The sequence below is a fragment of the Penicillium subrubescens genome, assembly GCF_028828155.1.
Source record: "Penicillium subrubescens strain IBT 31985 chromosome Unknown utg000002l_segment0_segment0, whole genome shotgun sequence".
Lineage (NCBI taxonomy): Eukaryota > Fungi > Ascomycota > Eurotiomycetes > Eurotiales > Aspergillaceae > Penicillium > Penicillium subrubescens.
The window spans coordinates 5,231,736-5,258,119 of NW_026643152.1; the positions used below are offsets into that span (position 1 = coordinate 5,231,736).

At 49.9% G+C, this 26,384-nt stretch overlaps 12 protein-coding genes across 12 annotated transcripts; 3 read left to right on the top strand and 9 right to left on the bottom strand.

Annotated features, from left to right (window-relative positions):
• Positions 1–2,073: 2,073 nt before the first annotated feature.
• N7473_003223 (putative quinol monooxygenase) lies at positions 2,074–2,520 on the bottom strand (the record flags this gene model as incomplete). The annotated part of the gene is made up of 2 exons (XM_057149163.1): positions 2,074–2,357; positions 2,499–2,520. 2 exons carry the CDS (start codon positions 2,518–2,520, stop codon positions 2,074–2,076), a joined length of 306 nt encoding a protein of 101 aa, XP_057012817.1.
• Positions 2,521–3,768: 1,248 nt separating this feature from the next.
• On the bottom strand, positions 3,769–6,688 carry hsp90 (chaperone Hsp90). The gene is made up of 3 exons (XM_057149164.1): positions 6,583–6,688; positions 6,002–6,275; positions 3,769–5,938 (listed from the first exon to the last, which is right to left on the bottom strand). The coding sequence occupies exons 2-3, from the start codon at positions 6,257–6,259 to the stop codon at positions 4,085–4,087; spliced, it is 2,112 nt and encodes a 703-aa protein (XP_057012818.1). The 5' UTR covers positions 6,260–6,275; positions 6,583–6,688; the 3' UTR covers positions 3,769–4,084.
• A 1,567-nt stretch (positions 6,689–8,255) lies between these two features.
• N7473_003225 (NTF2 and RRM domain protein) lies at positions 8,256–10,031 on the bottom strand (the record flags this gene model as incomplete). The annotated part of the gene is made up of 3 exons (XM_057149165.1): positions 8,256–8,543; positions 8,604–9,614; positions 9,708–10,031. The coding sequence occupies 3 exons, from the start codon at positions 10,029–10,031 to the stop codon at positions 8,256–8,258; spliced, it is 1,623 nt and encodes a 540-aa protein (XP_057012819.1).
• A 1,577-nt stretch (positions 10,032–11,608) lies between these two features.
• Positions 11,609–12,239, bottom strand: N7473_003226 (uncharacterized protein; the record flags this gene model as incomplete). Its single annotated transcript, XM_057149166.1, has 2 exons — positions 11,609–11,929; positions 12,051–12,239. 2 exons carry the CDS (start codon positions 12,237–12,239, stop codon positions 11,609–11,611), a joined length of 510 nt encoding a protein of 169 aa, XP_057012820.1.
• Positions 12,240–13,571: 1,332 nt separating this feature from the next.
• Positions 13,572–15,354, top strand: N7473_003227 (uncharacterized protein; the record flags this gene model as incomplete). Its single annotated transcript, XM_057149167.1, has 4 exons — positions 13,572–13,631; positions 13,709–13,742; positions 13,812–13,953; positions 14,079–15,354. 4 exons carry the CDS (start codon positions 13,572–13,574, stop codon positions 15,352–15,354), a joined length of 1,512 nt encoding a protein of 503 aa, XP_057012821.1.
• A 62-nt stretch (positions 15,355–15,416) lies between these two features.
• On the bottom strand, positions 15,417–16,153 carry N7473_003228 (PMF1/NNF1 family protein; the record flags this gene model as incomplete). The annotated part of the gene is made up of 2 exons (XM_057149168.1): positions 15,417–15,711; positions 15,786–16,153. The coding sequence occupies 2 exons, from the start codon at positions 16,151–16,153 to the stop codon at positions 15,417–15,419; spliced, it is 663 nt and encodes a 220-aa protein (XP_057012822.1).
• A 299-nt stretch (positions 16,154–16,452) lies between these two features.
• Positions 16,453–17,960, bottom strand: N7473_003229 (putative cAMP receptor-like protein; the record flags this gene model as incomplete). The annotated part of the gene is made up of 4 exons (XM_057149169.1): positions 16,453–16,656; positions 16,732–17,355; positions 17,418–17,619; positions 17,704–17,960. The coding sequence occupies 4 exons, from the start codon at positions 17,958–17,960 to the stop codon at positions 16,453–16,455; spliced, it is 1,287 nt and encodes a 428-aa protein (XP_057012823.1).
• A 1,232-nt stretch (positions 17,961–19,192) lies between these two features.
• Positions 19,193–19,510, bottom strand: N7473_003230 (uncharacterized protein; the record flags this gene model as incomplete). Its single annotated transcript, XM_057149170.1, has 1 exon — positions 19,193–19,510. One exon carries the CDS (start codon positions 19,508–19,510, stop codon positions 19,193–19,195), a length of 318 nt encoding a protein of 105 aa, XP_057012824.1.
• Positions 19,511–20,408: 898 nt separating this feature from the next.
• On the top strand, positions 20,409–20,827 carry N7473_003231 (uncharacterized protein; the record flags this gene model as incomplete). Its single annotated transcript, XM_057149171.1, has 3 exons — positions 20,409–20,498; positions 20,578–20,684; positions 20,749–20,827. 3 exons carry the CDS (start codon positions 20,409–20,411, stop codon positions 20,825–20,827), a joined length of 276 nt encoding a protein of 91 aa, XP_057012825.1.
• A 165-nt stretch (positions 20,828–20,992) lies between these two features.
• Positions 20,993–21,571, top strand: N7473_003232 (uncharacterized protein; the record flags this gene model as incomplete). Its single annotated transcript, XM_057149172.1, has 3 exons — positions 20,993–21,058; positions 21,143–21,300; positions 21,367–21,571. 3 exons carry the CDS (start codon positions 20,993–20,995, stop codon positions 21,569–21,571), a joined length of 429 nt encoding a protein of 142 aa, XP_057012826.1.
• Positions 21,572–23,334: 1,763 nt separating this feature from the next.
• On the bottom strand, positions 23,335–24,645 carry N7473_003233 (cyclin-dependent serine/threonine-protein kinase phoA; the record flags this gene model as incomplete). Its single annotated transcript, XM_057149173.1, has 3 exons — positions 23,335–24,243; positions 24,368–24,391; positions 24,463–24,645. The coding sequence occupies 3 exons, from the start codon at positions 24,643–24,645 to the stop codon at positions 23,335–23,337; spliced, it is 1,116 nt and encodes a 371-aa protein (XP_057012827.1).
• A 231-nt stretch (positions 24,646–24,876) lies between these two features.
• Positions 24,877–26,034, bottom strand: N7473_003234 (putative SIR2 family histone deacetylase; the record flags this gene model as incomplete). Its single annotated transcript, XM_057149174.1, has 1 exon — positions 24,877–26,034. The coding sequence occupies one exon, from the start codon at positions 26,032–26,034 to the stop codon at positions 24,877–24,879; it is 1,158 nt and encodes a 385-aa protein (XP_057012828.1).
• Between the last annotated feature and the right edge of the window lie 350 nt (positions 26,035–26,384).

A 26,384-nucleotide genomic window follows, 5' to 3' on the forward strand; every position in this document is an offset into this window, starting at 1 on the left:
CGAATAGTATAATATCAGCTAACTTGTATATCTCAAGGAATTCGAGGGTAAGATATACTCCGTGGCTATCAAAGAGTAGGAAGCGCTTTTTACCCTTTTTTAGACGGTCGGGTGTAGTAGTAGCTGAAATAAAATGATATAGCTATTCAGAAGCAATTTCATCAGAAATCCAGCCATTCGGTGAGGTAGCAGTAAGTGTGTTTAGAGGTAAATCCTCACTATTATAGAACTAGCTCTCTATAAAGACCCCGCCGCTTTTAAAGATAAATAGCGGATCTATTTGCCAGCCGTTAGCAGCAATACATTCGAGTGCAGTGATAGTTTCGCCTCGCTCAGCTTCAGCAAGGTTAGGGCAGTGCAATCTACCATTAATAACCTTACGAGACTGGCCCTGGCCAGGTTGGAAACCACACTCATCGAAGTTATAGACTAGCCTTGCAGGGATATCCTTTAGCAGGGTTACAAGCTGATTATACCAGAAAGAGAGAGCCCCTGCATCTTCGGCTTAAATGCGCTTTGATTCCTTTAGATTCTGCTTTACTAGAGCGAGGGATAGGTGCTTTAGAAGGCGTGATATAAAGTAGTATGCCCAATTCTTGCCAACCGGCTGCCGACCCGCATCAGCGCGCGTAAGGGCCTGATTTGCCCACGCTTCTATAAGCTTTGCAGTAGGCGGTAGGTTCTAATCGCACATTTTGACTATCCAAGCAGTCAAAGCCTTCTCCTGATGTGATGTAAGCGCATTCTTGCGCGATTCAGTGGTAGAAAAGGGCGATCGGGCCTTCTTGACGCGATCGGCAAGGGTAGTTCGAGACACGCTAAATTCACGCGTAGTTTTAGCGATATTCGGCTTTTTTTGGTGTAGAACGGCTTTACAGGCCTTCTGCAGGCGATCCTCGTCAAAATTGGAGTATTTAGGCATATTGGGTGGTTGGGAAAGGGAGTTGAAATCGAATGGTAAAAATGTGACGGGGATTTAGGGGTGACGGGGATTTAGGGCGCACCCATAAGCGGAAGCGGTGGGTGGGCCGCAATATCATGGAGGGCACAGATACCCCGCACTAAGCGTGTTGATAAGTGATACACATCCGACCAATCGGATCAACATCCTAGAGCGCAACTACACAATACAATGATAAGATATCAACTATCACATCAGATAGAAAGAACAACGAGTTTCCTAACACTCTCGTATGCCCCCATGTTATTCTGAATTTTTATTGGTCTTTTCCTGTGACACTCTGCCATGTACCTAAGGTTATAAATACTGCCTATTTTCCTAGCTTAATAAAACAAGTTTGACACCCTTTCTATTCACGAGTAGAGCTCAAGGCAAATTTGATTAAACTGTGTTGACCCTCCACTGTTCAACCTGTTCGCTGCCGACCCACCTCTATTACACCTTCGTCTCTCTTCCATAATCGTGGTATTCGATCGACCTGCACGAACGCTTCGTGCACCATCCAGGGTTTATGTATACGGCGTAAACCCGACAGATATTAAGCAAAATGCGATACATAACTACGCGTTTAGGCGATAGGTAGGCTGATGATAGGAAGGCGGTTCCGCTAGCGGTTAAGCAGAGGGGACCGATATTACTGTGCCCTTTATTATAGAGTAACAGTAATCACTGACCAAGTTAGTAGGTTAATTAGTAACAAACACTAATCAAATGCTAGCACAAGGCAACTAAGTAAATACAGTAACACATAAGTTTTTTCAATAGCCTAGAACTTCTACTAAGATAACTAGCTCAGCCACAGAATCGCTATTTTAGGATGAGGAGACATAGAATAAGTATTGTCAGCATATATAAGCATGAGAAATACATGGGACCCTGAACAACGCGAACATATATATCTAAGAAAGCTGAATCTGCCGCCTATAGTGCATTTTTGGCCTATTAGATATATCATGTGACCGTTCTGTCCTTCGATCCTCTATTTTAGTCCGACACAAGCTTATCCAAGCTCTAGTAGGATGACCGAAGGAAGAGCCCGAGTCTCTAGGATCTCTAGCACTATAATTTTCAATTCCTTTTTCGTAGTAATATTCAGCTTGACCCTTAATTCCTTAATTCTCACTCTCCAACTCCTCAAACCTCCTCAAATCCATCTCCCTCTCCAACAACGGAATAACATAAGGATCAAAAGTCTTCCAGTAGGGGTTATTCAAGTGATATTCCTGCGAAGATTCACGCTCGTAGCGCTCGACGATGGTGAAATCTTGCTTGTCGTGTACGGATTGCATGACGAACCAGGATAGGGTTTCTTTGTCTTTGGAGTAGATGGCGGAGGCTTCGAGGAGTTTGGCGTGGAGTTTGGAGATTGATTCGGCGTCGGGTTTGGCGCGGAGGTCTGAAGAACAGCCGCAGAGGTTAGGTTGGATTTAGGTAGGGGGTTGAATGGGATGTTGATTTGATGTTGATTTGATGTTGATGTGGTTTTGGGGAGGGATTGGAGGAGAGGAGAGGATGAAGGAAAGGGATTGTCACGCACGGACGACGATTGTGTAGACCATTTTGAATAAGTTTTCCTTGCTGAACTGAGAATATAGGTACTCAGATACTGAATATATCTTAAGTCGAGGTTGTTTCGATGAGTTAAGTTGGAGGTGTGGTTGTTGAACGCTGCAGGTGGATAAAGTCGGTGTACAGTACCCCGCCTAGCCAGTGGAGGGGGGTATGCACGTCCAAGGTCAAATCTTATTAGATGAACAGTCATAAGAATAAGCAAATAACTACATCATCATCCACTCAAAGAGTCAACAGTCCCCTCTTCCCCTCCTCTAATTCAACCCGAAACCCTCCCGGTGAAGCCGGTGTGGAGTGGAGCTGGTAGGTAAATCGCCGAGGATAGTCCCGAGGTGAACCCGACTGTATTATCTGTGGATCTTATTCGAACTTCGGGGTGTGTTCACCTTTAAGAAATCGGTTAGCTTCTAAGAGATGAATAGGTACCTGTATGAATTGTCTCACAGTTCGTGGTTAGGAAGATATGCACTACGTATTGAGTACCAACAAGGAGGGCTTTTGATTGACCCCATCCCTGATATTGGATTCCTCCGTACTCCCTGACAACATCCTTGTCTTCGACCAATACATCTAAACATGCATTGCTGCAGTAGAAACAGAAGTATACTCTGTCCATAAATGTCCCAACAAGGTTTGGTGGTATCCGGATGGAATTTCAAAGACTACTCAGTCTAAGTCAGATATAGGACCAAAAAAACATCCATTGGAACCCCTAACAAGACAATTGAGACCCATTTCGAAAACCCATCCAAAAAAAAGAAAATCGGAGAAGCATATCTGGTTCCAGCAAACGCCGCTACAACAGAGTCGCGAGTCAATGTATAAGCTAAATTAGGTACTATTCGGCATTGACCTACACATGCCCTCACCTTACTTCGACGGGCTTTTGTCTGATCCCTTAAGACGAGGCGGATGGTTAGGATGCTAATGGGCCTGTCAAGTATGGGGCATTGGTCATGAAGCAGTATGACATTCATCATGAGCCCATGTCTTTCAAGCCCTTCAAGGACGAGTTTCGAACGAGACCTGACAAGGTCATCGTAAATGAGTGTCAAAGTAATCAGGGATGGGCGTTACAGCTGCAAAATCCTAGAGTATCATATGAGAGATGCTATACTTGTAGTTAAGGAAGCACCATCTTCCAATAGGCCAGGCCTTGTAACAATAATTTTACAATCCTACAATCCTACAAAAGATCCAGAATCCCAAACAACAGGTGTCATAGATTCTATTTTATCTCAACTGCTCAACTACAGAAACCAACTCTAGGTGCAAGTCTAGGGGAAAACAGTCAAGTAATAATGTAAATCATTTAATCTTGATTTAAAGAACAATAAAAAAAGATAACATCAAGGGTCATAATCCCGTTTCCCATTTCCCATTTCCCGTAAGAACTTTGAAAAATAACGCGCATACCAGAACCAGAACCAGCAAACAAAGAACAGATTTTAGCATGCAAAAAACCCATCTTTAAGCTAATCCAGTTTGTAAAAAGGAGAAGAGGTTGGCGGGGAGGCTGCGACATGGAGGACAAAAAAGAGGACGACTAATTTAGTCAACCTCCTCCATGGCAGACTCACCGGCAGCCTCAGCAGGAGCGGCAGCCTCGGTGGCCTTCTCATCGACAGCCTCGACATCCTCCTCAATGTTCAGACCGAGGGAGACGAGCTTGTGAATGCGCTCGGCGAAGCTGGCGGGCTCCTCGATGGTGAAGCCGGAAACCAGCAGGGAGGTCTCGAAGAGGAGCTGGGTAATGGACTTGACGGTGCGGTCGTTCTCGCCGTCAGCCTCGACCTTCTTCTTGAGCTCCTTGATGATGCTGGACTTGGGGGAGATCTCGAAGGTCTTCTTGGAGGACATGTAGGAGGACATGGAAGTGTCACGGAGAGCCTGGGCCTTCATGATACGCTCCATGTTGGCGGACCAACCGAACTGGCCGGTACGGATGGCGCAGGGGGCGCCCATCAGCTTGTGGGAGACAACAACCTTCTCGACCTTGTCGCCGAGGATGTTCTTGAGGGCCTTGGCGAGCTCCTCGTACTCCTTCTCCTCCTTCTCACGCTCGGCCTTCTCCTCCTCGGTCTCCTCGAGCTCGAAGTCCTTGGTAATGTCGACCAGCTTCTTGCCATCGAACTCCTTCAGCTGGGTGAAGGCGTACTCATCAATGGGGTCAACCAGGAACAGAACCTCGAAGTTCTTCTGCTTGAGGGTGTCCAGGAAGGGAGACTGGGAGACAGCCTTGATGGACTCGCCAGTGATGTAGTAGATGTTCTTCTGGTGCTCGGGCATGCGAGTAACGTAGTCGGTGAGGGAGGTGGACTCGTCACCAGACTTGGTGGACTGGTAGCGGAGGAGCTTGGCCAGAGCGGGGCGGTTCTGGGCATCCTCGTGGATACCGAGCTTGATGTTCTTGCTGAAGGCAGAGTAGAACTTGTCGAACTGCTCACGGTCCTCAGCGATCTCCTGGAAGAGCTCGAGGGTCTTCTTGACAATGTTCTTCTTGATGACCTTCATGATCTTGTTCTGCTGGAGGGTCTCACGAGACAGGTTGAGGGGGAGATCCTCAGAGTCGACAACACCCTTGACGAAGCTGAGCCACTCGGGGATGAGGTCGGTAGCATCGTCAGTGATGAAGACACGGCGAACGTAGAGCTTGATGTTGTTCTTGGTCTTCTTGGTCTCGAACAGGTCGAAGGGAGCGCGCTTGGGGACGAAGAGGATGGCACGGAACTCGAGCTGACCCTCAACGGAGAAGTGCTTGACACCGAGGTGGTCCTCCCAGTCGTTGGAGAGCGACTTGTAGAAGGAGGCGTACTCCTCCTGGGTGATGTCGGCGGGGTTGCGAGTCCAGATGGGCTTGGTCTTGTTGAGCTCCTCCTCCTCGATCTTGGACTCCTTGATGGTCTTGGTCTTCTTCTCCTTCTTCTCCTCCTCCTCGTCATCGACCTCCTCGACCTTGGGCTTCTTCTCATCACCCTCCTCCTCCTTGGTCTCCTCAGCAGCATCCTCATCGGGGACCTCCTTCTCGGTCTCCTTCAGGACGTGGAGGTAGATGGGGTAGGAGATGAACTCGGAGTGCTTGCGAACAACCTCCTTGATGCGGGCCTCGTTGAGGTAGTCCATCTGCTCATCCTTCAGGTGAAGGACGATCTTGGAACCGCGGCCGAGCTGCTCGCCCTCGGTGTCCTGGGTCAGGGTGAAAGTACCACCGGCGGCGGACTCCCAGATGTACTGCTCGTCATCGTTGTGCTTGGAGACGACGGTAACCTTGTCGGCAACGAGGTAGGCAGAGTAGAAACCAACACCGAACTGACCGATCATGGAGATGTCAGCACCGGCGGACAGGGCCTCCATGAACTGCTTGGTGCCGGAGCGGGCAATTGTACCAAGGTTGTTGATCAAGTCCTGGATAGAAAATAATATTAGCCCGGATTCTTTGTTGTGATTGTGTCCAATGGATCAACTTACAGCCTTGGTCATACCAATACCGGTATCACGGATGGTCAGGGTCTTGTTCTCCTTGTCGGGGATGATGTCGATGCGGAGGTCCTTGTGGGAGTCCAGGACGGAGGGGTCCGAGAGGGACTGGTAACGGATCTTGTCCAAGGCATCGGAGGCGTTGGAGATCAGCTCACGAAGGAAAATCTCCTTGTTAGAGTAGACAGTGTTGATAATCAGCGAGAGCAGCTGAGAGATCTCAGCCTGGAACTCGAAAGTCTCGGGCATGATGGCGGTGGGTATTCTGTAGGAGGGGTGGATTCTGATTAGAATTGGAGAAATGCGGGATTGAGAATAGTGGTGAAGAGATGAGAATCAATGGGGAAGTTGGAAGAAAGGTGGCGAGAGGCGAATAAGGGTTTGAATTGATGAGAAATTTTCAAATCTTCAGGCGGGAACTCTCAAGATTGAAGAGAGAAGAGCCTCGTCGGGAAGATGAGAAAGGTGGGGAGTGGATCAGAAGAGAGGAGTAGTAGGCAGAAGAGAGAGGGGAAGTAGTGATGAGAGGATTGTAGCCGTGGAGAGTTGGAAAGGGAAAGGTTTATACGTACAGAGAAGTTGGGGGAGAGAGGTGAAGAAGAAAGAAAGAACTGCTAGGACAGACGCAGATCTTATGAGGGGAGGGAAGAGGAGGTGAAGAAAGAAGCGTGTGTTTCCAAAAAATTCTGGTGGGTTCAGCGATTCTACGGGCGGCGGTTCTACGGCGATCCAGAGACTTCCACCAGTTCTTCCCCAGCAACCAAGATGGACACCGCCCCCGAACAGCACGGGGATATAGCTAATCCCTACTATCAGAGTTACTATACTTAGCAATTCGGTAGTGGATTTTAATTTGGTATACTTTTCTAGTAGATTCTACACTTCATTGCTTTTGCTATTCCCTGCCAGGGAAGTTTTCTCACTCTATGACTGACCCGTAGTATAAACTTCCAAGGACCTTGATCAACTGTCTGCCTGACTTTTCAGGCATACAGAAATCTAGAACCTTCGCTCCCATCCAATTTGCACCTAGAGTCTCACGCCAGAGAAGAAGGAGGCTCTGCTGTACACCAGATTAGTTCCATCCAATAGATGAATATCCCCAAATGCAAACAAGAATGAGCCGAATCAAAGACACTATTCGGAACTGTTGACACCTCACATGCAATACGCTCTGTCTTACGAGACAACCACACTGCTACCCAGCAACCGCCTCGTATCAGCCTACAGGTCACACAACACATTAAAGTCTCGCCAGGGGTAACTTGGTACAACTATCTGATATTATCATTGTCCCTATTCCAGTAACTATGACAGAATAACCAGAACCACCACCGAAATCCCAATCCCCCCCTTCCATTCCATTGACCATACCATTTACAAGGCCCATTTCCTAGAAACAAATACATAGCCCATTATATCCCTTCCACGACAGGGAAACCAGAATGGGAGGAAAAAAAGAAAGATGAAATCATAGAAGAAACAAGAAATAAGAGACCGGACGGGACGACACCAGAAAACCCTCAGCTTGCTATGCTAGAATAAAGATGCGATATAGAGTCTTCGTGGTGGAACAGCGGCTCGTGGTAAAACAACGAGATCAAAGATCAACTAGAAAAAAAAAGAAAACCATTGGAGAATATAGGGCATAGCATTCGTGAAACTGGGGAAACACGAAAGCCTGGCCATCACCACCAAGAAAATAAAAACAAAAATACAAAGAAATGGTAAACCGTAGTTAAGCCGGGTGGAAGCCCACACGAAAGGACAAAAAGAGCAAGAAACACAAAAATCGACGCAAAAAGGACAAAGTGCCCAGAGAGGGAAGGGAAAGAAAGACACAACTTTTCCAGCCAACCCGTGACCCAACCGCTAATATGCACTGTGACGAGAGACAGGAAGAAAAGGGGGTGGTGGAGGGGAAGTCACATAACACATGTCATTATGAGGGGGAAAAGGAAAAGAGACAGAGAGATCAAAAAGGAAAAAGCATTATCAAAAATCCGGAGTAATACAAATTGCTGGAAAATGCTTCCATCGAAAGTGTACGGGGGAGAGTCATGATCGGAGACGTGTCGAGGTGCCGGAGAAGAAAATTCGAGCTGGTTCTTCTCAAGCTGGCTCACAAGCTTGAAACTGGAAGCTTGAGCTGGAGTTGAAACCTCACGTCATTATCCGAGCTCCGGCGTGGGCATCGACCATCTCCGCCTGGAGGTAATTTTATCTGAAAATGGTGAAAGAGAGCTTAAGCAGCAGGGGCACCGGTGCGGGGCTTGGGAGCCGCATTTCCACCGCGACCACCGCGGGGAGGGAAGCCACCACGGCCATCACGCTGGAAACCTCCACGACCCTGGCTACCACCACGGCCATCACGGCCACCGCGGCCACGACCAGCAGGGTAACCATTGCCGAAGGTGTTGGGGCGGGGACGGCGCTCCTCAAGGATGATCTGCTCAGTGCCAATCTGGTGGGGGTTGGCAGCAACAGCGGCAGCGTAGCCGGAAGGCTCGGCGAACTCAACGAAGGCAGCGTTCTGAAAAGCAACAAGTTAGACATTGATCTGAAACACAAGGGAAGGAGTTGTTAAACGAACCTTGGGACGGTTGACATCGAAGTACTTGAGCTTGCCGAAGCGGGTCAAAGTCTGCTTAAGAAGACCAGCGTCCACCTTCTCATTAACGTTCTTCATATAACCCTGAACGACCTGGTCCTCGCCAGCGCGAGACTGGGTCTTCTTGTGGTCAGCACCGGCGGTTTGCCAGCCAGCACCATCGGTGGAGGCAGCATCCTTCTCGGCGGGAGCAGGAGTAACAGCCGCACGAGGAGTAGTGGCAGCCGAGTCAGTAGTAGGGGCGGGAGCGGCAGCAGCCTTAGGGGCAGCAGCAGCGGGAGTAGGAGCGGGAACAGCAGGAGTAGTAGCAGCAGGGGCAGCCGGGGCGGCAGCAGCAGCGGCAGCGGCCTTGGCAGCACCGACCTTGGAGGCAATGCTGGCCCAGGTCTTGGGGACAGCAGGGATAGGGGCAGCGGGAGCTGCAACGGGAGCCGCGGGGGCAGCAGTCTTCTTCTCAGCGGGGACCTCCTTCTGCTCGGGAGCAGGGGAAGGCTCGGGAGCCTGGGGCTTCTCCTCCTTCAGAGCCTCGGGCTCGACAACGGGCACAGGGGCCTCATCAACCTCTTCGACGGGAGCACCGTTGGTCTTAGGGGCAACCTCCTCGGGCTGCTCGGTCTCGCCATTGACCTCCTCCAGCTTCTCATCAACCTTGGAGGCAACGGCCTCATCGGTGACCTGAGCCTCCTCGACAGCAGGGGCAGTCTCAACGACCTCAGCAGACTCAGTGACCGACGGGGTAACCTCCTCGGTGACGCTCTCATCCTCCTCAACCTCCTCGACGAGGTAGCGGAAGATGTCGTTGAGAACGTAGTAGCCATTGGGCTGCTCAGCCAGAACGAAAGTCTGGGTGAACTTGCGAGAGGGCTCGGACTTGTTGGAGATCTCGCCAATGACGGAGACGAGGATGTTGTCGAAGGAGGCCTGGGAGTCGACGTTCAGAACGCGAACCTTGCAGTCCTGGAAGTCAAGGGCCTTGATCTTGTCATTGATAGCCTGCGCAGAAGAAATTCACGTTAGAATTGGTCATTGCATGTCCTCACATCTACATCGGGTGTAAATTTTGGGCTGAAAGTGGGATTGACTCACCTTGGTACCGATGGCAACGGGCACAGACTCGGCCTCAGTGCCAAAGACAAGCTGGGACCGCTTGGAGTAGAAGAGGTGCAGCTTGTCGGGGTTGCGGCTCATGGTGGTATAGTACTGCTCGACAAAGAACCAGCCGACCTCATCCTTGGTAATCTCGTTCTTTTGCTGATCAGTGCTGGGAGTGGCACTGGTAGGGGTGGAGGACTGAGCGGGCTGGAAGTTGGCGGCAGTGTTCATGGCAGCGTGGGCGGGGTTGAAGGCATCGGGGAAGCCATGCTGGGCGGCATAGTTGCCGTTGATGGGGACCTGGGTCATATCGGCCATTTTGGATTCGAGCGGAGGTGATATGATATTCGGGGAGGGAAAAGAAGAGAGGATGGGATCGAAGATTAAAGTAGCCGTGTGGACCGTCGAAGGATCAGCCGAGAGGAGCTATCTGAGCGAAGCTTCTAAACCGGGAGATCAGAATCTGTGCAGATGAGAGATCTAAAAGAGAATCTGTGTTTTTTTCTTCCGCTCGCTGAACCTGGAGATCGAGTCAGTCTTGATATCGCACACCCTCCACTGAGGTTCACTTCTTTGCAAAAGCACGACCGCCCCGGCAGTTGATGGGAAAGGTAAGGTGGAGTGGGCCTGGCGGCGCACTTACAAATGCGAAATGGACCAAGCACCAATGCAATCAATTGAAAGGCACGAAAGGAAAGGAAGAAAGGAAGAAGGTGGTGGGAGGAAAAAGGAAAACGAGGACAACTCTTCGATGATGCGGAGAGTAATGCGGGAAGTATAGGTTATGAGAGGTGGGAAACAGAGGAGGGAAAAATGACTCTTGTGCGGGATAGACCGGGAAGAGGGGAGACGGGCAGCAGGGCGCGAGACTGAGAGGATGGAGAAGATGATGGGGTTGAGAATTAACCGGGGATGAGAAGAACAGAAGAAGGGGAGCAGAAGAGACAGAAACGAAGCTGTGGGGGGGGAAATTCGCCTTCGAGGAAAAAGCGACTGGCTTTCGAACTGCAAAGACTCCGTGCGGGTTTCGCGTGGGCTTGGCATGGGACTCACCGCTCGGCAGAAAGGGAGGATCAAAGGCGATGATCCGATGACATCGGTGATGAGGAGTGAAGAGTGAAGTGAACGGTTGATTGGTGACTTACGGGGAAGATGGAGACAAAAGCAATTTTGTCAGAGTTGGTGAGACTCGATGAGTTGAGTAGGAGAAGAAGGAAAGAGGAGAAAAGAGAAAGGAGGAAGAAGGAGAAGTTTGTTTGGCCAGAAAATCGTCAACGTTGATATCGCCCGATTAGGTCGTGTCAATCATCGCAAGGCAAACAATCGCAGCCTTAGTCAGGCAACACTTTCGATTTTCGATACAGGCAATACATTACGCTCTTGCACCACAGACAAACAATCTAATACGAGGTAGCATTCATAATATATGCCCATATATGGAGGAACCAACACTCAAAGCGACAGGATCCAGGGAAAGACGACATATACTAGACAGGATGAAAAACGAAGAACCAAAGGAGTCATGCAAATTTCATAGCAGGTTTAGATAACGCCAAGGAGCAAGGTCAATGAAGGAAAAGGGGGTATGATAGATGATATGGTATCGGACGTGAGAGGGTTCGACAATGAAAAGGAGAAAGGAAACAGCGATCGTAGACGATTTCTTCCTAGCGAAAAGCTTCGCTGGAAGGAAAAGAGAGAGTATAGAGCGGGTTGAATGAAGAAAAATCGACACCAACATTAGCTGCCGAATGGCTATAGTACTGACTACCCACACGCTTTTACGTAGCGGAAAGCTGTGGGTGGTCAGAATGCCATAGATGTGTATGAGATCAACCAGAGTGCGCAATGAGACGAAGCGAGAAAGAGAGAACCTTTTCCCTGACCTTAGTCGGTTACGAACTGGTCGCAGCAGCTGCGGCCTTCTCGCTCAGGACTGGCTTGCGCATGACGGCGTCCTGGCTGGTCATTCTTCGTCCTAGTGCACGCTCCACCTTGGCGCCGAGAGCCAGTTTGTTCAGGTTGTCGGTCTTCTCTGCGGTGGGCACAAAGCGCTGTGCCTGCAGGGGCTTGTTCTCCAAGCGCTCCAGGCCATCGCCGAGGTGATGGATGTCGGCGACCCTGGGGTCTCCGCTGGGTAGACTGCCGACGGTGCGTTCGGAGTTGGCGAGCGAAGGGCTGCCGCTGATAGTAGAGAAGCGCTTCGAGTTGCGGTTCTAAAATGAATTAGGTTAGCATTGATGTCATCCCAAGGTAGTCATTTTGCGCCGAAAGGGGGTGCTCAGGAAGGAAGAGATGATGTTTGCGAGAGGGGTAAAGGGGGCTAGAAATGCGCACCGAGTTTGACATGATGGGTCGCTCGGAGTCAAGAGACGGATGGCGGGCCATGTCTGCAGTAGGGAGGGAGACCGCGACTATTTGAGGTGCTGGGTGGTCTGGAGCCGGATCGATGGGGAGTTGGGTTTTTTCGCTGGGAGGTGGGCAGATTAGCAGGGATCGTCTCTCTGGGCTGAGCCAAGGCCGCATTATCGGGTAAGGGGATCGTCACGTACAACACTCGCGGGTAGTCAATCTGTGGGTCGGGATAGGCTTGTTATTGTAACAGGCCAATGCGCAAAAGGTGGAAAAGGGAGGAAAGAAGTGGGCACAAGAAAGATGAGTTTGAAACACGATGTGCAGCCACGGGCAAGATGGTTTCTGGATGAGACTCCGACGACTTAGGAGGACCGGAGCGGCGGAAGTGGGTCGTGGTGGTGGTGGTGGGGAAAGGAGGTTAGAAGAGGAGGAAACTGAGGAAGAAATCAGATGCAAAGGAGGGGATTCGGAAGAAAAGGCATCTGCTGGAGTGAGAACCAGAAGGGAGACGATCTTCTGCAGGTGGCGGGTGCTGGTTGGATAGTCGGTCTGGAAGTGACGATGATGAGAGGGGCAAAAAGAAAAGAAATCCGTACGAACTTACGAAGGACTGATGCAGATGATCTATGGATGGCATAATATGATCTATGCTTTGGATTATTTCTATGTATCTGATGATGGAGAACAAGAAGCTTCATCTACATTCAGCGAGTTAAGTTATATCACATCTCTCAAGAATCATGTCCATGATTTACCATATTACATCGTCTTGACGAAGTATCCGAACCGAGGAAGTATGAATAAAAAGAGTCTGACAGAGTGGATTTTGCCACGTGGGATCAGCCAGGATGGGGTTTGCGTAGAATTAGATTAATCCGACCGGTCGGGGGAGGAGGTAAATCCTGCTATTATAGTAAGTATAGTATGTTGGATGTATGTACTGTACTTCATAATCGGTAATCATCTAGTACTACTACTACCAGAGGGGATGTCATTCGTAACTTCGATGGCTACATACGAAGTAATAGATCAGTCCTGAAGCTAAAAAGCATAGTCACCACGGAGCTGTCATTATCTATCGACACATCATGCAGAGCGGCTACGAAATTCAATGCCTTCTCGCCACTCAAAACCTATTAAACTAACGTGTAAGTACTCTATGATACAAGTATAGCGGGGTGTGGTGATGTACCCCAAACTTAACGCAGCAGCTCCAGCCCGAGGCTTGGCATAGGGAAAAAAAAAGCTATCAACCATCATCCCATCATCCCATCATCCGTGGAGCTACTCCTCCGAACAGTTCCCTCTCATTCGCCATCTCCGTGCTCGGACAACATCATCAAACTCTCCATTCCCTCTCACCACTCCAACCAACCACTTCGTACACTAACGACAGAGTCTAAACGAACTACACCCCTCTCTGAACACCACGACCAAGCTCCCAAGTGACGAAATCCAGATCCAGATCCAGATCGCCCTGGGTATAGCCACCCCACCACCATCATGCCAAGACCAAAGGCTTTCCTCAAGGAATCAAAGGCCAAGAAAAAGAATGCGAAGCAGGTACATACATATCCCACCACACTGACCACACGACAATGCCCCGACAGCTTGAATTCGGAAACTGACTGAATGTATAGCAGCTGCCCGTAACAGCCGATGACTATCTCGCAGGTACGCAGCTAACCCCACCGAAAGTCTTCTCCATGTCCTCAAGCTAATGATTACAACTACCCTAAACAGCGGGCGTCGAGCTAGAAGAAGCCGGCGAGAAATGGCGCGCTGGAGATGCGGCCAAATCGATGCGGTTTTTTATGAAGGCGATTGCCAATTATGATGAAGGGTTGCAGAAACATCCTGCTGCTTTTGACCTAGCTTACAACAAGTACGTCGATGAAATTCAAATAGAGAGGAGGAGGTGGAGATTGTGTTTGATTACAAGCAAAGCATATCTCTATTATTCCTCCGATCTATATGCATTGCGAGATCTCCCGCTAACATTACCGCCAGAGCTCGTGTCCAATACGAAATCACCCAACACCCCAAGCTAGCAGCACAACTGCCTGCTCCACATGCGGAAATCCTGGAAGTAGCGCTGCAGTCGCATCGGGATGCGCTGTACCTGGAACAAGATAATGCAGACGCCTTGTTCAATAGCGGACAGGTACTGAACAGCCTGGCCGAGGCCCTGACAGAGTCAAAGCATCCGAGCGAAGAGCAGCTCATCCAGGCGAGCACCTATTTGCAGGAAGCGGTCGAGTTGTTCCAGCGATGCCTGGCGCTGCAGGAGATGAAGTTCACTGAGATGGAGGAGCAGATTATGCAGATGGAGTCTGGAGAGATGGACGAGGAACCAGAGTCAGAGCCCGCGGTCCCGTCAGCGGAGCCGCAGGTGGCCGAGAGCGAGTCCGCGGATAGTGAACCGCAGGAGCGGTGGGCTGCTATCGTTGAGCCAGTGACGAAGAATACCCTTGTCGACTCGGCCGTAGCGCAGTTGGATACATTGACGGCGCTGTGCAATTTGTTGACGTTCAACCCTGGTGCTGGCGGTGTGGGATGGGTACAGGAGTATTCATCTGAACTGGTCGAGACTCGGCTGCCGGCTTATGTCGAGGGATCGGATAGACAGTATGAAGCAGGGCTGGCGCGGGCAAAGTTCATTTGCGCACTACACGACGTCCTCTACCGGGGCGGCCACACTGATGCTCGGACATACCAGCAAGAGGTCGGACGTGCGTTCGGGCCCGAGCTTGACGTATCGAATGACCCAGAGGGACTGTGCAGCAAAGCGGAGGCACTGACCTCGCTGAACGGAGCTTTCGCAGATCTACCCCCGGCTGATGATGCGGAAACTTTCACGTTCTGCTGTTCTGTGCGATGGCAAGCACTCTCGACCGCGCTGGACTCGTTGACAGCCGCCTCGAAGCTGCCAAGCGCTGACAACTTGCCCAAGATCCATCTCGCACGTGGCGACGCAGAGATGCAGCGCTGGCGACTGGGTCGGGCACCCTGGAACCACTCCGTGGCGGCGCAGCATGGGGCCACGCTCCTGCGTAATGCGCAAACATACTACCGCGGAGCAGCAGCACTAGCTCGCCGGGATGGAGAGACCGAGGCAGAACGCGATGGATCGTTCAAGGAGGCCATTGCTGCTGCGCTGGAGGGCCAGAGAACCAAGCTGGATCAAATCAAGGCAAAGTCCATGGATCAGTTGATCGCGGTGGCCCAGGATATGGTGGAGGACGGGATGGTAGAAGGCACCGACATGAGCGCTCTGATCTCATGATCGGACAAGCAGGACAAAAATCAGAGCTGGGAAACTGTAGAAAGAACAATAACAGCCATCTCTTACACGCCCGGGTGGGCGTTAACTTCCCGGTCCATTTGAATCGCGTCCTGACGAATATGATGTTCCTTGCTGAATTCCGTAGCCGCCGTCGCAGCACCCTCGATATCCGTAACGACAGACTCGAGGTGCGCAAGAAGTTTCTCAATCTCCCGCCTCTGCGCCTGTACTGTCTGCGCCAACTCTGCATTCTGCGCATGTGTTTCCCCAAGTTTGCCATTCAGGGTCGCCTGCGCTTCCTGCAGGTACGGCGTCAAATGAGCCCTATACAGCTCCTCCGCACCAAGGGTATGCAGCCTGTCCAACGCGACCAAAATCGTTAGCCACGAAACAGATCTCCAAATTCAACAACTCAACCAAGAACAACATACGCATTCCCAGACCCCGGCCCACCCCCATCCTCCTCCTCCTTCCCCTTCCCCTTCTCCCTCCGCACCTTCGCCTCACTAACCAACCTATCCAAATCATTCAAATGCCTCACAGCATCTCTCTCCTCAATAATCTCCTCAAATTCCGCCTTAGCACTCTCCTCCAACTTCGCATTCAACTGTCTCCACACACTCTCCAAACTAGCCGGGACATGTCGCGCTGGCGTCGGGAAACAACCGGCGAAATTGGCGTAGGAGTTTGCCCGGAGTGTGCGCGCGAGCGCTTGGTCGAAGACTTGGTGGAGGCGTGAGGCGCGGAGACCGGGCGCGGGGTGGTCGGTTGGTGGTGGGTGGGAATTGGGGCCTGCCATGGTGGTGTTGTGCGCGTGGGATTTGTGAGTTGGAGGGGGTTTATGGCGAGTGTGTAATTAGACGGTGAGATAGGGAGTGTTTGTTTTGGGGTTTTGGGGAATTTGGAGGCTTTAGAGAATGAGATACTCTCGATAGCTTGGAGCGCGACGCGATTGTCACGTGATTTAGATATTGCTTGTATGGCCCCACTTTTTCAACGGCCTGAGTTATGTGTACGAGAAAATGGAAAATCACCATAATTTAGGACGACAGGGCGATGGATGATTCTATATTAATGAATTATAATTTGACGATACTTTTACGAGTTCAACTTTTGTAAACCCCGCGGCCTGAATCGCATATCCCTCCAAAGCGTCCTAAACGCCGGCCAAGAAATCGACACGTAAATCAAACTATTCCAAAACCCCTGCAACGGCAGTACAAAACTTGATGTGTAATTTAACCCAAAAGAGAATTCGTTAGGTCGAGCAAAGGCGTATACTCTATTAACCGTGGAGGGAACCTATCCAAAAAACCATGTCAGCTTGCTACGCCCGTATGAATATTGAGCCGATATTGCCCAAGAGAGAAAACGTACCCACGTCACAAGCAGCGCAATAAAAAACAGCATCGCATACTTGGTATAAGCCCACACAGCCGAGGTCGCCTCCCTCTTCATCCCGCGTCGCTGTGAGTACGTCTCATACGTCTCCACACCGTCAGACCGACACGTTCTCAGCGACATGGACATGGACATCTCCGAGTGAAGTAAACTAGAATTTTTCCTCGAGCCCGAGGCGTGAATAGACGAGAGTTGCTCTTCCGAATTCTGATACATAGTAATCGGATCAATCATGCCACCCTCAATAGTAACAGAGTACGGGGAAATGTTCGAGGACGAGAAACTCCGCGCGGGTCTCGGGACATCGATATCAACATCGACGTCTGGAACGGCTACAGAACAGCGTTGTGGCGTAGAGCAGGCAATTTCACTGGTTACCTGAATCCCGGCGAGACGGACGTGAGGCAAGTCGCGGGCTATGGCTAATTCCGTATCGAGGGTCTCGAGGCCGCTCAGAGCTCGGAGTTCTCGTCGTTTTTGGTATATGGATGAGCCGGCGCGGAGGTAGATGGCGAATGTGAGGGAGATGACGAACCAGACGGGGCCGTAGAAGAGGGCGATTCGGAGGAAGTCCCATTTTAGGGACACCCAGCACCATAGCTGTGGGGGGATGGAGGGTTAGTAGGATAGAATGTAGGATTGTTGAAGAGGAGTAGTCTTACAATTGCTGAACCATATACTCGACCACGTGCCGGCGTGTGGATGAAAAAGTACACAAAAGCCGGGATAAATGGTAAACCGTAACAGCCGACTACATACTTCCATTCCAGCCGGCGCAATTGGTCAGCGTTGTACGTGTGGAAGAAGGTTAAGTAGACGTTGCAGGCCATTGCGAATGTCCACAGGGCATCTGCTGGCATGAACCTATACGAGGAGTTAGAGAATACCTTTCAAAAAGTACAGTAGCAATCCAAGTCAATAATAACAAGATAATGTCAAAATACTTACCATTGAATCAAAAAAGCCTGAAACTGACACAGCGGACTCCCCACGCCAGCATGGATCCCCGACTGCGAAATCAACGTGGCTATATTAGCCATGATATTGCCCCAAGAAGCATAAAACACAAGACGATTAATCGGCTTTCGAAACGAGCGCGACCCGATGAAAGTCGCGACAATCACGAATGTGCCAACCAGCGAGACGGTCGAGCAAACGCGCTCCGTGACGGAGATCGCCAATAATTGTTCCTGAGACGGCGGCATGGTGATTTATCTCGTATCCCGATTCTCATGCGTCATGGTTTACTTCTTTTTGCGAATCTCATATCCAGTCATGCTATTGCCGATGATGCTATCATGCTATCGTATTTCGTTGATGTGGGCAGCATCAAGCTCGGTGATTGTCTGTTCCCCGCCGGTTCGTTCGGATAGAGGGGGGTTGGGATGAAGTCGATGAAGTAGAGTTTGGGAGCGCCGCTGTCGGAGGTTGCCACTTGGAATTATCCGTTTTACCCAGTGGTGACGAACCGCTCGTGTTCTTCCTGGATGATCCGGGGGGCATCCGATGGGTCGGTCCCGTTGATATTCCAAGGGTAGCTGGGCTGGGATGGCCAATGAGCTTGGTAGTTGAATAGCTTCCCCGTGGGATCGGCCTGAATCGAATAGGACTGTCGATGAGGGGTTCTTGGCAGGGAAGATGCTGGACAGGATTGTTATAAAGTCGTTGAAGAGAATTAGAATGACGACCTGGGAGCAAATAATAGCATGAGTGTCCACTTCTAATAGCCTTGGCAGTGAAGAGGGAGAAAAAGGAAAGAAATAAACTAACAAGACGACACGACACGATACGCAGGCTCAGACCATCTATTAATTACTCCCTCCATCCACCACTCCATTTAACCTAGGTTCAATGAATCATATTAGGTTTCATGAAATTAGGCGCGCCTCGACGCTATCACAAACGAACAAGGATACTCCCAGCCCTATTAGTCCATACCGTCAATCGGCCAGCTCTTTAGGTTCTCTAGTCCTATTCCCACAAGCCCCGAAAGCTTTAGGACCGAGTCATCCGACACGGACACGAGACGTACGAGAACGAGCGGGCGATCCCTCCTGCAAAGATGGTGTACTCCGTAATAATCCGGTGCCAGTGAATTACGCAAAGGAGTTAAGCGTGTCTATTCGGGTTTAGCGCCTATCGGCGCATTACTATCGTCGTGCGTGTTTCTATAAAAACGCGTTCATCGCCGTTTCAACTTTTAACTGCTTTCACCCCTTCTACTCTTTCTTTCTCTCCGTTCCTCGTGTGCGCCTTGCCAGTGAGGCATTTTTTCCATTGATCTGGATCACTGAGCTCCGCTAACCCTCATATCGCCAACGCAAACAGGCGGCCCTGTGTGAGCCTTCGAGCTCTCTAGCGCAATCTATCGGTCAGAAACAAAAATATTAGTTAGGGTGTTACCCTCGTGATCTGAGTCGTATATTCAAGACAGAAGTTAAATAAGAGGCTTCCTGGCTAGCTTTTTAAGCCCCGAGTGGGAAATCAAAGAAGCGATCTCGCGGATATCTTGAGACACAAATTCTTCGACTTCGTCGTTCATCCGCCCCCAAAGATAGAACTTATTGCTAGACAGGAAAATTGTGTGCCACCCGTTATTATCCTCCATAACTGGCTGTCCTGGTTGGAGACCATATGCTCGAGCAATTAGTTGACCTTCGGAGTTGGCGCCTATCCACTCTTCCTGATAATAAGGACTCGATGGGTTCGAGGTCCAGCCAGGGGGAACGGTAAACTGGGCATCCTTAGGCGACATGACCAAAACAAGAGGGAGTTAGCCTATACTTACTGGTGGCGGAGCGGAGGTTTTCGTAGGTGACTTGACAGGCGAGACCGCCACAGAAGGTGGAGTAGAGATTCTGGAGGGAGGCATTATTGCAACAGTGGACAGAGTTCCAGGAGCCCGCTTGTCAGGATTGTCAGTTGGTGAAAGGATCACCGGGGTTAAGCGCAGGTCTGATGTAATTGTGAGTAGTTTCTGCTAAGCCGAACCGCGACCACGTGCATAGATGCAAAAATGAAAAACAAAACTATTATGGCCACCATGCTATTGTGGCAATCAATCAGATGAGCAGCAAGTGGACTGAACTCCCCAAGCCTCCACACCTTACAATCAAGGTGTGCGATTTATCTTAGGCATCAACGTCACTAATTAGGATATCATACTCCCTGACACAAAAAGTGTCTCGCTGCTTTTATCGCCGTTAACTTCAATTAATTCATTAACCTGTCAAGACAAAATACCCTTATAATATTATTCAGTTAGATCCTAATCATATTTAGATAGTCTCCCTCGTTACAGGCATATATTTAGGATTCCTCTTAAACTACACCCTCTTCGGACCTCATCGAGCGCCTCCCCTCCCTTAGGCCCGTACGAGGCCATACTGATTCTCCATGTTTTTAATATAAGCAACCAACAAAGCTTCGTATTTTCAAATAGCTGCTATACGGGCGGTTTCAAAAATTGAAAAAATATGATATTACTTGAATGCGGCCTGTTCGACGGTGGTTCCTTCCGGGAGGAAAGAGCAGGGTGGTGAAATTAAGCATACTATACCTGCCTCGTTGCAATGTTGTTACGAACAATTCAACTTCACTACCAGCTTCTTAATGAGAATTCTCAGCAAACACACTATATTCTGCTTATGATTATGGCAGCGGCACTAGCGTCAGAACAAGTTCTGGATGCTTTTAACGAGATTCTTAACTTGAGAAGGGCTTATACTTATGATCGCCAGCAGGTAAGTGAATCACTATACGATGCTGCTGAAGTTGTATGTTTCCGCTGTATAGAGTCGATGCTGACCATTGGAATGGTAGATGTTCGGTTTCCTTCACCATGTGGTCGATAATGGACATCTATATGATATTCAAGATTGTCGATTGCTATCGCTCTGGGGAATTTTGAAGCAGATTGAAATGCTGTGGTATAAGAAATACATTGTCTTATATATACTACAGATTCAAATCTAATTGTTTGCTGGTTTCTAGTCCTCCAAATAGCAGTGATTTCGCGTCGCCTAGCTTAGAGCCTGATCAAATAATCAAGCGGCGCTGGAACCTCGAATAGGACCCTCGCAATCCATCGAGGGCTTCCAAATTCCTGCTAGACCCGCTTTAGCACGATAAAGTCCCCTACTAGGGTCTCTTCGACATACTCGGCCTTTTTCTCTCCGTTATTGGAGTTGCACCGAGCAGGGCTACAAAACGCATTTTCTACCTCCCACTAACAGCAATGTATACTAAGTGGTGTAGTGCTCTTGCGACATCTGTTCCGACGATGTATAATTGCACATGGATAGTGTATAGGCCTAGTAAAGGTACATTCTTTCTTGGCGCCTCTTTGAAAGGTTTCCGTCCCTACCACAGCATCACTGGACCGTAGAATAAGGTGATTTGGAAAGGGCGATTCTCCCTGATCAACGATGCTGCTATGATGGAGAGCGGCAACACAATGACGAACTGTCCTGAGCAAAGAGAAAATAACACGCTCATTCGTTTCGGAAATTGTGCTGAGACATACCCATTCGTTCATATATCCCAGTAAGTCAGTGTTCCAGTCTATTACGATACTCTATAATACGAAAATTTGATTTAACCACTAGATAGGCACGGCGGAAATCCCGCTGCAGTTCATGGAATTGCGCTTCAACGCCAAGGAGTTCTTCCCGCATATTACGAGGATAACTTGTCCGGCAGTGTTTGGCAAAATGTACGACCACTCTGTGCTAATTGTCGAGAGCTGACTGAGATGCGGCTTGGATGTGTCGCCAATTTTGATCCATTGGCTGATGCGAACGGCGCGCCACCTTGACCATTATGCTCTTAAATTCAACTATATACTAATGATAGTGAAGTGAATCTTTGTAGGTGATCTTATTAAAAAGTATCCCCTTGTCCGCTCCGGAGGCACAATTCGGGTGGTTCTTAAAGCGCATACAATTAGGTAGAAAGACCACGATTCTCCCTCCAAAAGCCACGCACAAGCGTGGTATTTTCACCGCCACCCCTTTTTACTCCGTATATCCACATAAGAAAGACTCGCGGGGTACTGGGATGTCTAAATGCACCAATCAATGGTGGGAGATCCCCCGATACCCCCGCATGAGTTTACCTAGGCAGGGGTGGTTTCGGAATCTACGATATCGGTATGGGATTGTTTCGGGGGTTGAGGGAAGGTTTATTCATCACACTGGGAGGGTAGGATAGAATAGGGAGAGTAGGATAGAATAGGGAGAGTAGGATAGAATAGGGAGAGTAGGATAGAATAGGGAGAGTAGGATAGAATAGGGAGAGTGAGTATGGTTGTATACTTTAGGGTACTAGGGCAGATAGGAGGAGAATCAAGTTTAACTGATTTGAATCTACTGAAATACATTGTCCTCTATAATAATACATGAATTTATAGTATCTACACCTCTCAACCAACCACTACCATGTATAGAACAACTATTCATAGCGATAGAAACCCAATGACCTTAGCAAATGCAGTCCCTAATAGAGCGTATATTTGCCTCCAACCCCAGAATTCCAACTCTCCTCGCCGTCAACCTAGCGGTCCGAAAGGTCTCGCGAAGCTGCTCTGGTAGCCGATTCTGAACAATTCGGTGGCCGGCTGTCTGGTTAGTGTGCCGTGAAGCTTCTGTGGAGCTCCGCGGGCAGCGGGTGGGAAGACAGATTGAATTCTGCAGTTATCTTTTTTTGATTTTTTATTTACTTATATGATTTCGATTAGCTAAATCAGTAAAATCTAATTATCTCTTTTTTGAAGTATTTAAAATGAGGGTGTTGTTGTATAGCTATATCATCTGTTGGGGTGTTGCCCAGATGAAGCCCTTCGGGATGCCGGCGGGGAAATGGAAAGTACAGAGTGAGCACGCTGGGATGTTTGTATGGGGAAGTGGAGATCCGGGGTTCTATTCGTGGAGGGAGCTTATTTGTTTTTCTTGGGGTTTGGTGCGAGGGTTCTAAGTCTTTGATGTACCAGCTTGGTTTGAATGGTGATCCGACCTACAGCTTCCACAGGCTTTCCTGGTATATAGATCCATGAGTAGTACACAAGATATCCATTGCAAATATATGGGCTTGCCTAGGGTATCTTTTCTACATCCTGTTACACCCATTCTCTCTTATCTACTAATCGACATGCCTCCATCTACATCTACATCTCCAAATGGATGTTCTCATCGACTCCGTCAAGAAAAAGATTTCAACATTTCTGCCATCGAGGCAAAGGTAATGCACACAAAGTCCACATAACACAATTGCCAGCAGACAAGTAACTCACACACCATAATCTTGCATATCAGGATTCGACTATGTGAAAGTCCAAAAAGGGAACTCGAAAAACAAGAAAATGGAAGGCAACGCAGAATTTCGAATCGAATATGCAGAGAAAACCAAAAAGTAAACACCCATCATCGGGGGAAAAAGTGTAAAAAGAAAACGCCGAATCCTCCCATTCTCCAAATTTATCTAAATCGAGCTCATCATCTCGTTATGCGCAATTTCCCAAATAATCGCGGCTAACCAGCTCCAAAACTGGAAACAACCCCATCAACCCCATTCACCTCCCATCTAGTACGCCGATTGAGGCGGGACCATACCTCCATATCCACCAGCCATCTGCTGCTGTTGCTGCTGCTGCTGCAACTGAGCCTGGACCTGGGGTAGATCATGGAACCAGGGATGCTGGAGGGCATCGGCGGCACTAATACGCATCTCCGGACGCAGCTGGAGCATACGGTTCAACAAGTCCAAACCCAGGGGATCAATCTGCGGCAGGAGTACGCCCAGATCCTGTGTCGCATAAACATGGAAGGTGGGCTTGTAATCCGGGAGCTGCGAGATGCCAGGCCAAGAACGCTCGGAGGGCGTTCCCATGAGCCGGAAGATTTTCACCAGTTGGTCCTCATTGGTGGTTCCCGGGAACAATGGACGGCCGGTGTACATCTCGGCCATGATGCAGCCGGCGGACCAGATGTCGATGCTGGTGTTGTAGGTGCGGGAGCCGAGGAGGACGTCGGGGGCGCGGTACCAGAGGGTGACGACTTCGTTGGAGAAGGTGTTGACGGGGATACCGAAGGCGCGGGCGAGACCGAAATCGCCTAGCTTGAGTTGGCCCTTTTTGTTGATGAGGAGGTTCTGCGGCTTGAGGTCACGGTGGAGGACGCGGTTCTCGTGGCAGAAGGCGATGCCCTTGAGCAGTTGGTGCATGAATGACTTGATGGTGGCGGGGTCGAGTTGGCCCCGGTCACCGCGGGTATCCATGTACCGCTTGAGATCGCGGTCCATGAACTCGAAGACGAGCATGAGCTTGTTCTCGGTATGGATCACGTCGTACAGGGAGACGATGCTCTCGTGCTTGAGCTCCTTCATCAGGGAGATTTCGCGGATTGCGGTTGATGGTGTGCCTTCTTCGGAGTCTAGATGGATCTCCTTTAGCGCGACCATCTCGCCTGTCTGGCGATTGCGCCCTTTGAAGACCTGTAATCATCCTGTTATCAGCGGTGAACGAGTGAAGGCGGGGGGATAGGCGCAGAGCGGCCCGATGGGAGAGAAGCAGCGAAGCCACCGCTGAGAGGGCGGAGCGGCGATGATAACGACGTACAGTGGCATAAGTGCCTTCTCCGAGCTGGAAGTTCAAGCCAGTCTAGTCAGTATCTTGTAATCCACCAGGGAGCGGTGCTTCCAGGACGATCATACCTTTTCCAGCTGCTGGAAGGAACTAGGTTGCTGAGATTTGTCCATATTGCGACGGTGAGGAGGTCGGGAAACGGGCACCCCCGAGGGTTTAGCGGAATTGGGATTGAAGAGAAAGGAGCCCGGGGAGACCAGTGTTGAAGCGGACTTTAAAGGGAGAGCTGCAGAATCTCTGAGACGCTCCATGCTGATGAAGGAGGAGCCCCGCGCGTAGGAAGTGGGCCGGGAAAGTTACGGTCATTCCGCTTATGTACTTGAGAAGATTAGAGTCTGGCTGGTGTTGGGTAGGAATAGGACATGATGAATTTTAGTTCTGCGATTTAATGATTTCCACTCCAAATGAGAGATGAGATTTGCTTCGTGTATATTCCTTAGGTGTATGTACTGGTTTACATCTAGTGATTATTTTATGGACTGTTACAAATGATTCATGGATAGGCCCGAGACCACGGTCGGGAGAATGGCCTGGGCGGGATGGCTGCAGCGAACATGAGTACCAAAGTTGCTCCCTTCAAGGCCCGAGCCCACTTGGCCAAAGAGCATGGCTTCATTGCGCACGCCCCCAACATTGATAATACCGATAGGCATGCCTCGTTTATATGCTCGTTCTACGAGCCGCCAGGCGGAGTAGGTGGCCAGACTACTGCCCAGCACCAGCAAGCGCCCGGCATCGTCAATGGCCTCATCCGCCGCAATCTTAACCGCTGGATCAATATTCTCACCAAACATGGTCACCGCTGGCTTCAGAATACCAGCAGTCGAGGTTGGCAGCCATGCTCCATCGGGTTCGACCTCGACATACCCCCGTCTACCGTCTTTCAAAATAGGAGGTTTCTCCAAACAAGTTGAACATGATGGATATCGAAAGGTCGAGTATGGAGCTTCGGCAAGGTCGACATCACCATCAGGATTAAGTTTCAATCCCTTCCTTCGTTGCTCTTCTGGATTATCAGTATCAAGAGCACCAGCGTCAACCATGCGAGCCAAAAATTCCGCCCACGCCGGGTTCAACCTCTCCAATGAATTCTGAAACTCCTGCCTCGAGAACCGATTGCGACAGCTCGTACAGACCACAGACCGCAAATACCCATGTAGTTCCAGCGTAGACAGTTCCGGATGAGCCAGGGAATGAAAAGAGTCCACATTCTGCGTCACAACAGAACTGATATACCCCTTCGCCCCGAGATCACGAATCGCCCAATGTGTAGAATTGGGCGTCGCTTTCACGAGCCCCGGCCACCCGACAAAACTGCGCGCCCAGTATCGCTTGCGCGACTCATGACGGGTCGTGAATTCGTGGAAATAGATAGGCCGGTAGGACTTGTTTCGGCGATAGGTGCCCTGGTCGCCGCGGTAGTCGGACAGACCTGATGCGACGGAGATACCTGCACCGGTCAGGAGGACGGTCTGGGTATTCCTACCGACGTCGATGCCCCGGAGATGGAGGGATGGTGGCGCTGTGAAGAAGGCGCTGACGGCGTCGATCGCCCCCGCAATGCTCCTGGCGGATTGGGGGACGATAATGGCTGGAGGTAATGGGCCCGTGAAGGGGATTCGAATTGCAGGCGTCGTCATTGAGGACGCATCCTCGGGAGGGGAAGATGAGGGGGTAGTGTATTAAGTGTGTAGCCTTGTAGGGATCCCAGGGACTCTGAAGGCTTGGCAATCAAGAGCGGCGGAGACTCCGGGTCTCTCTTGGTTAATCTTGATCACTGTTGGTATCTCTTGGGCTCCTCTTTTTTCGGGGCGGATTGCGTAACAGTTGGTCTTGGCCGGTCCTTGTTCCGGCGATGATGCTGCAGATTGGCCCTGATTCGTAATGAGCTTAAAACAAAGAACAGGGTATGAGGTAAATTGTGCAGAAAAAAGTAGAAAAAAAGTAAAAAGAAATATAATGAACTATCTTATTCTTGAGCCCTATACTA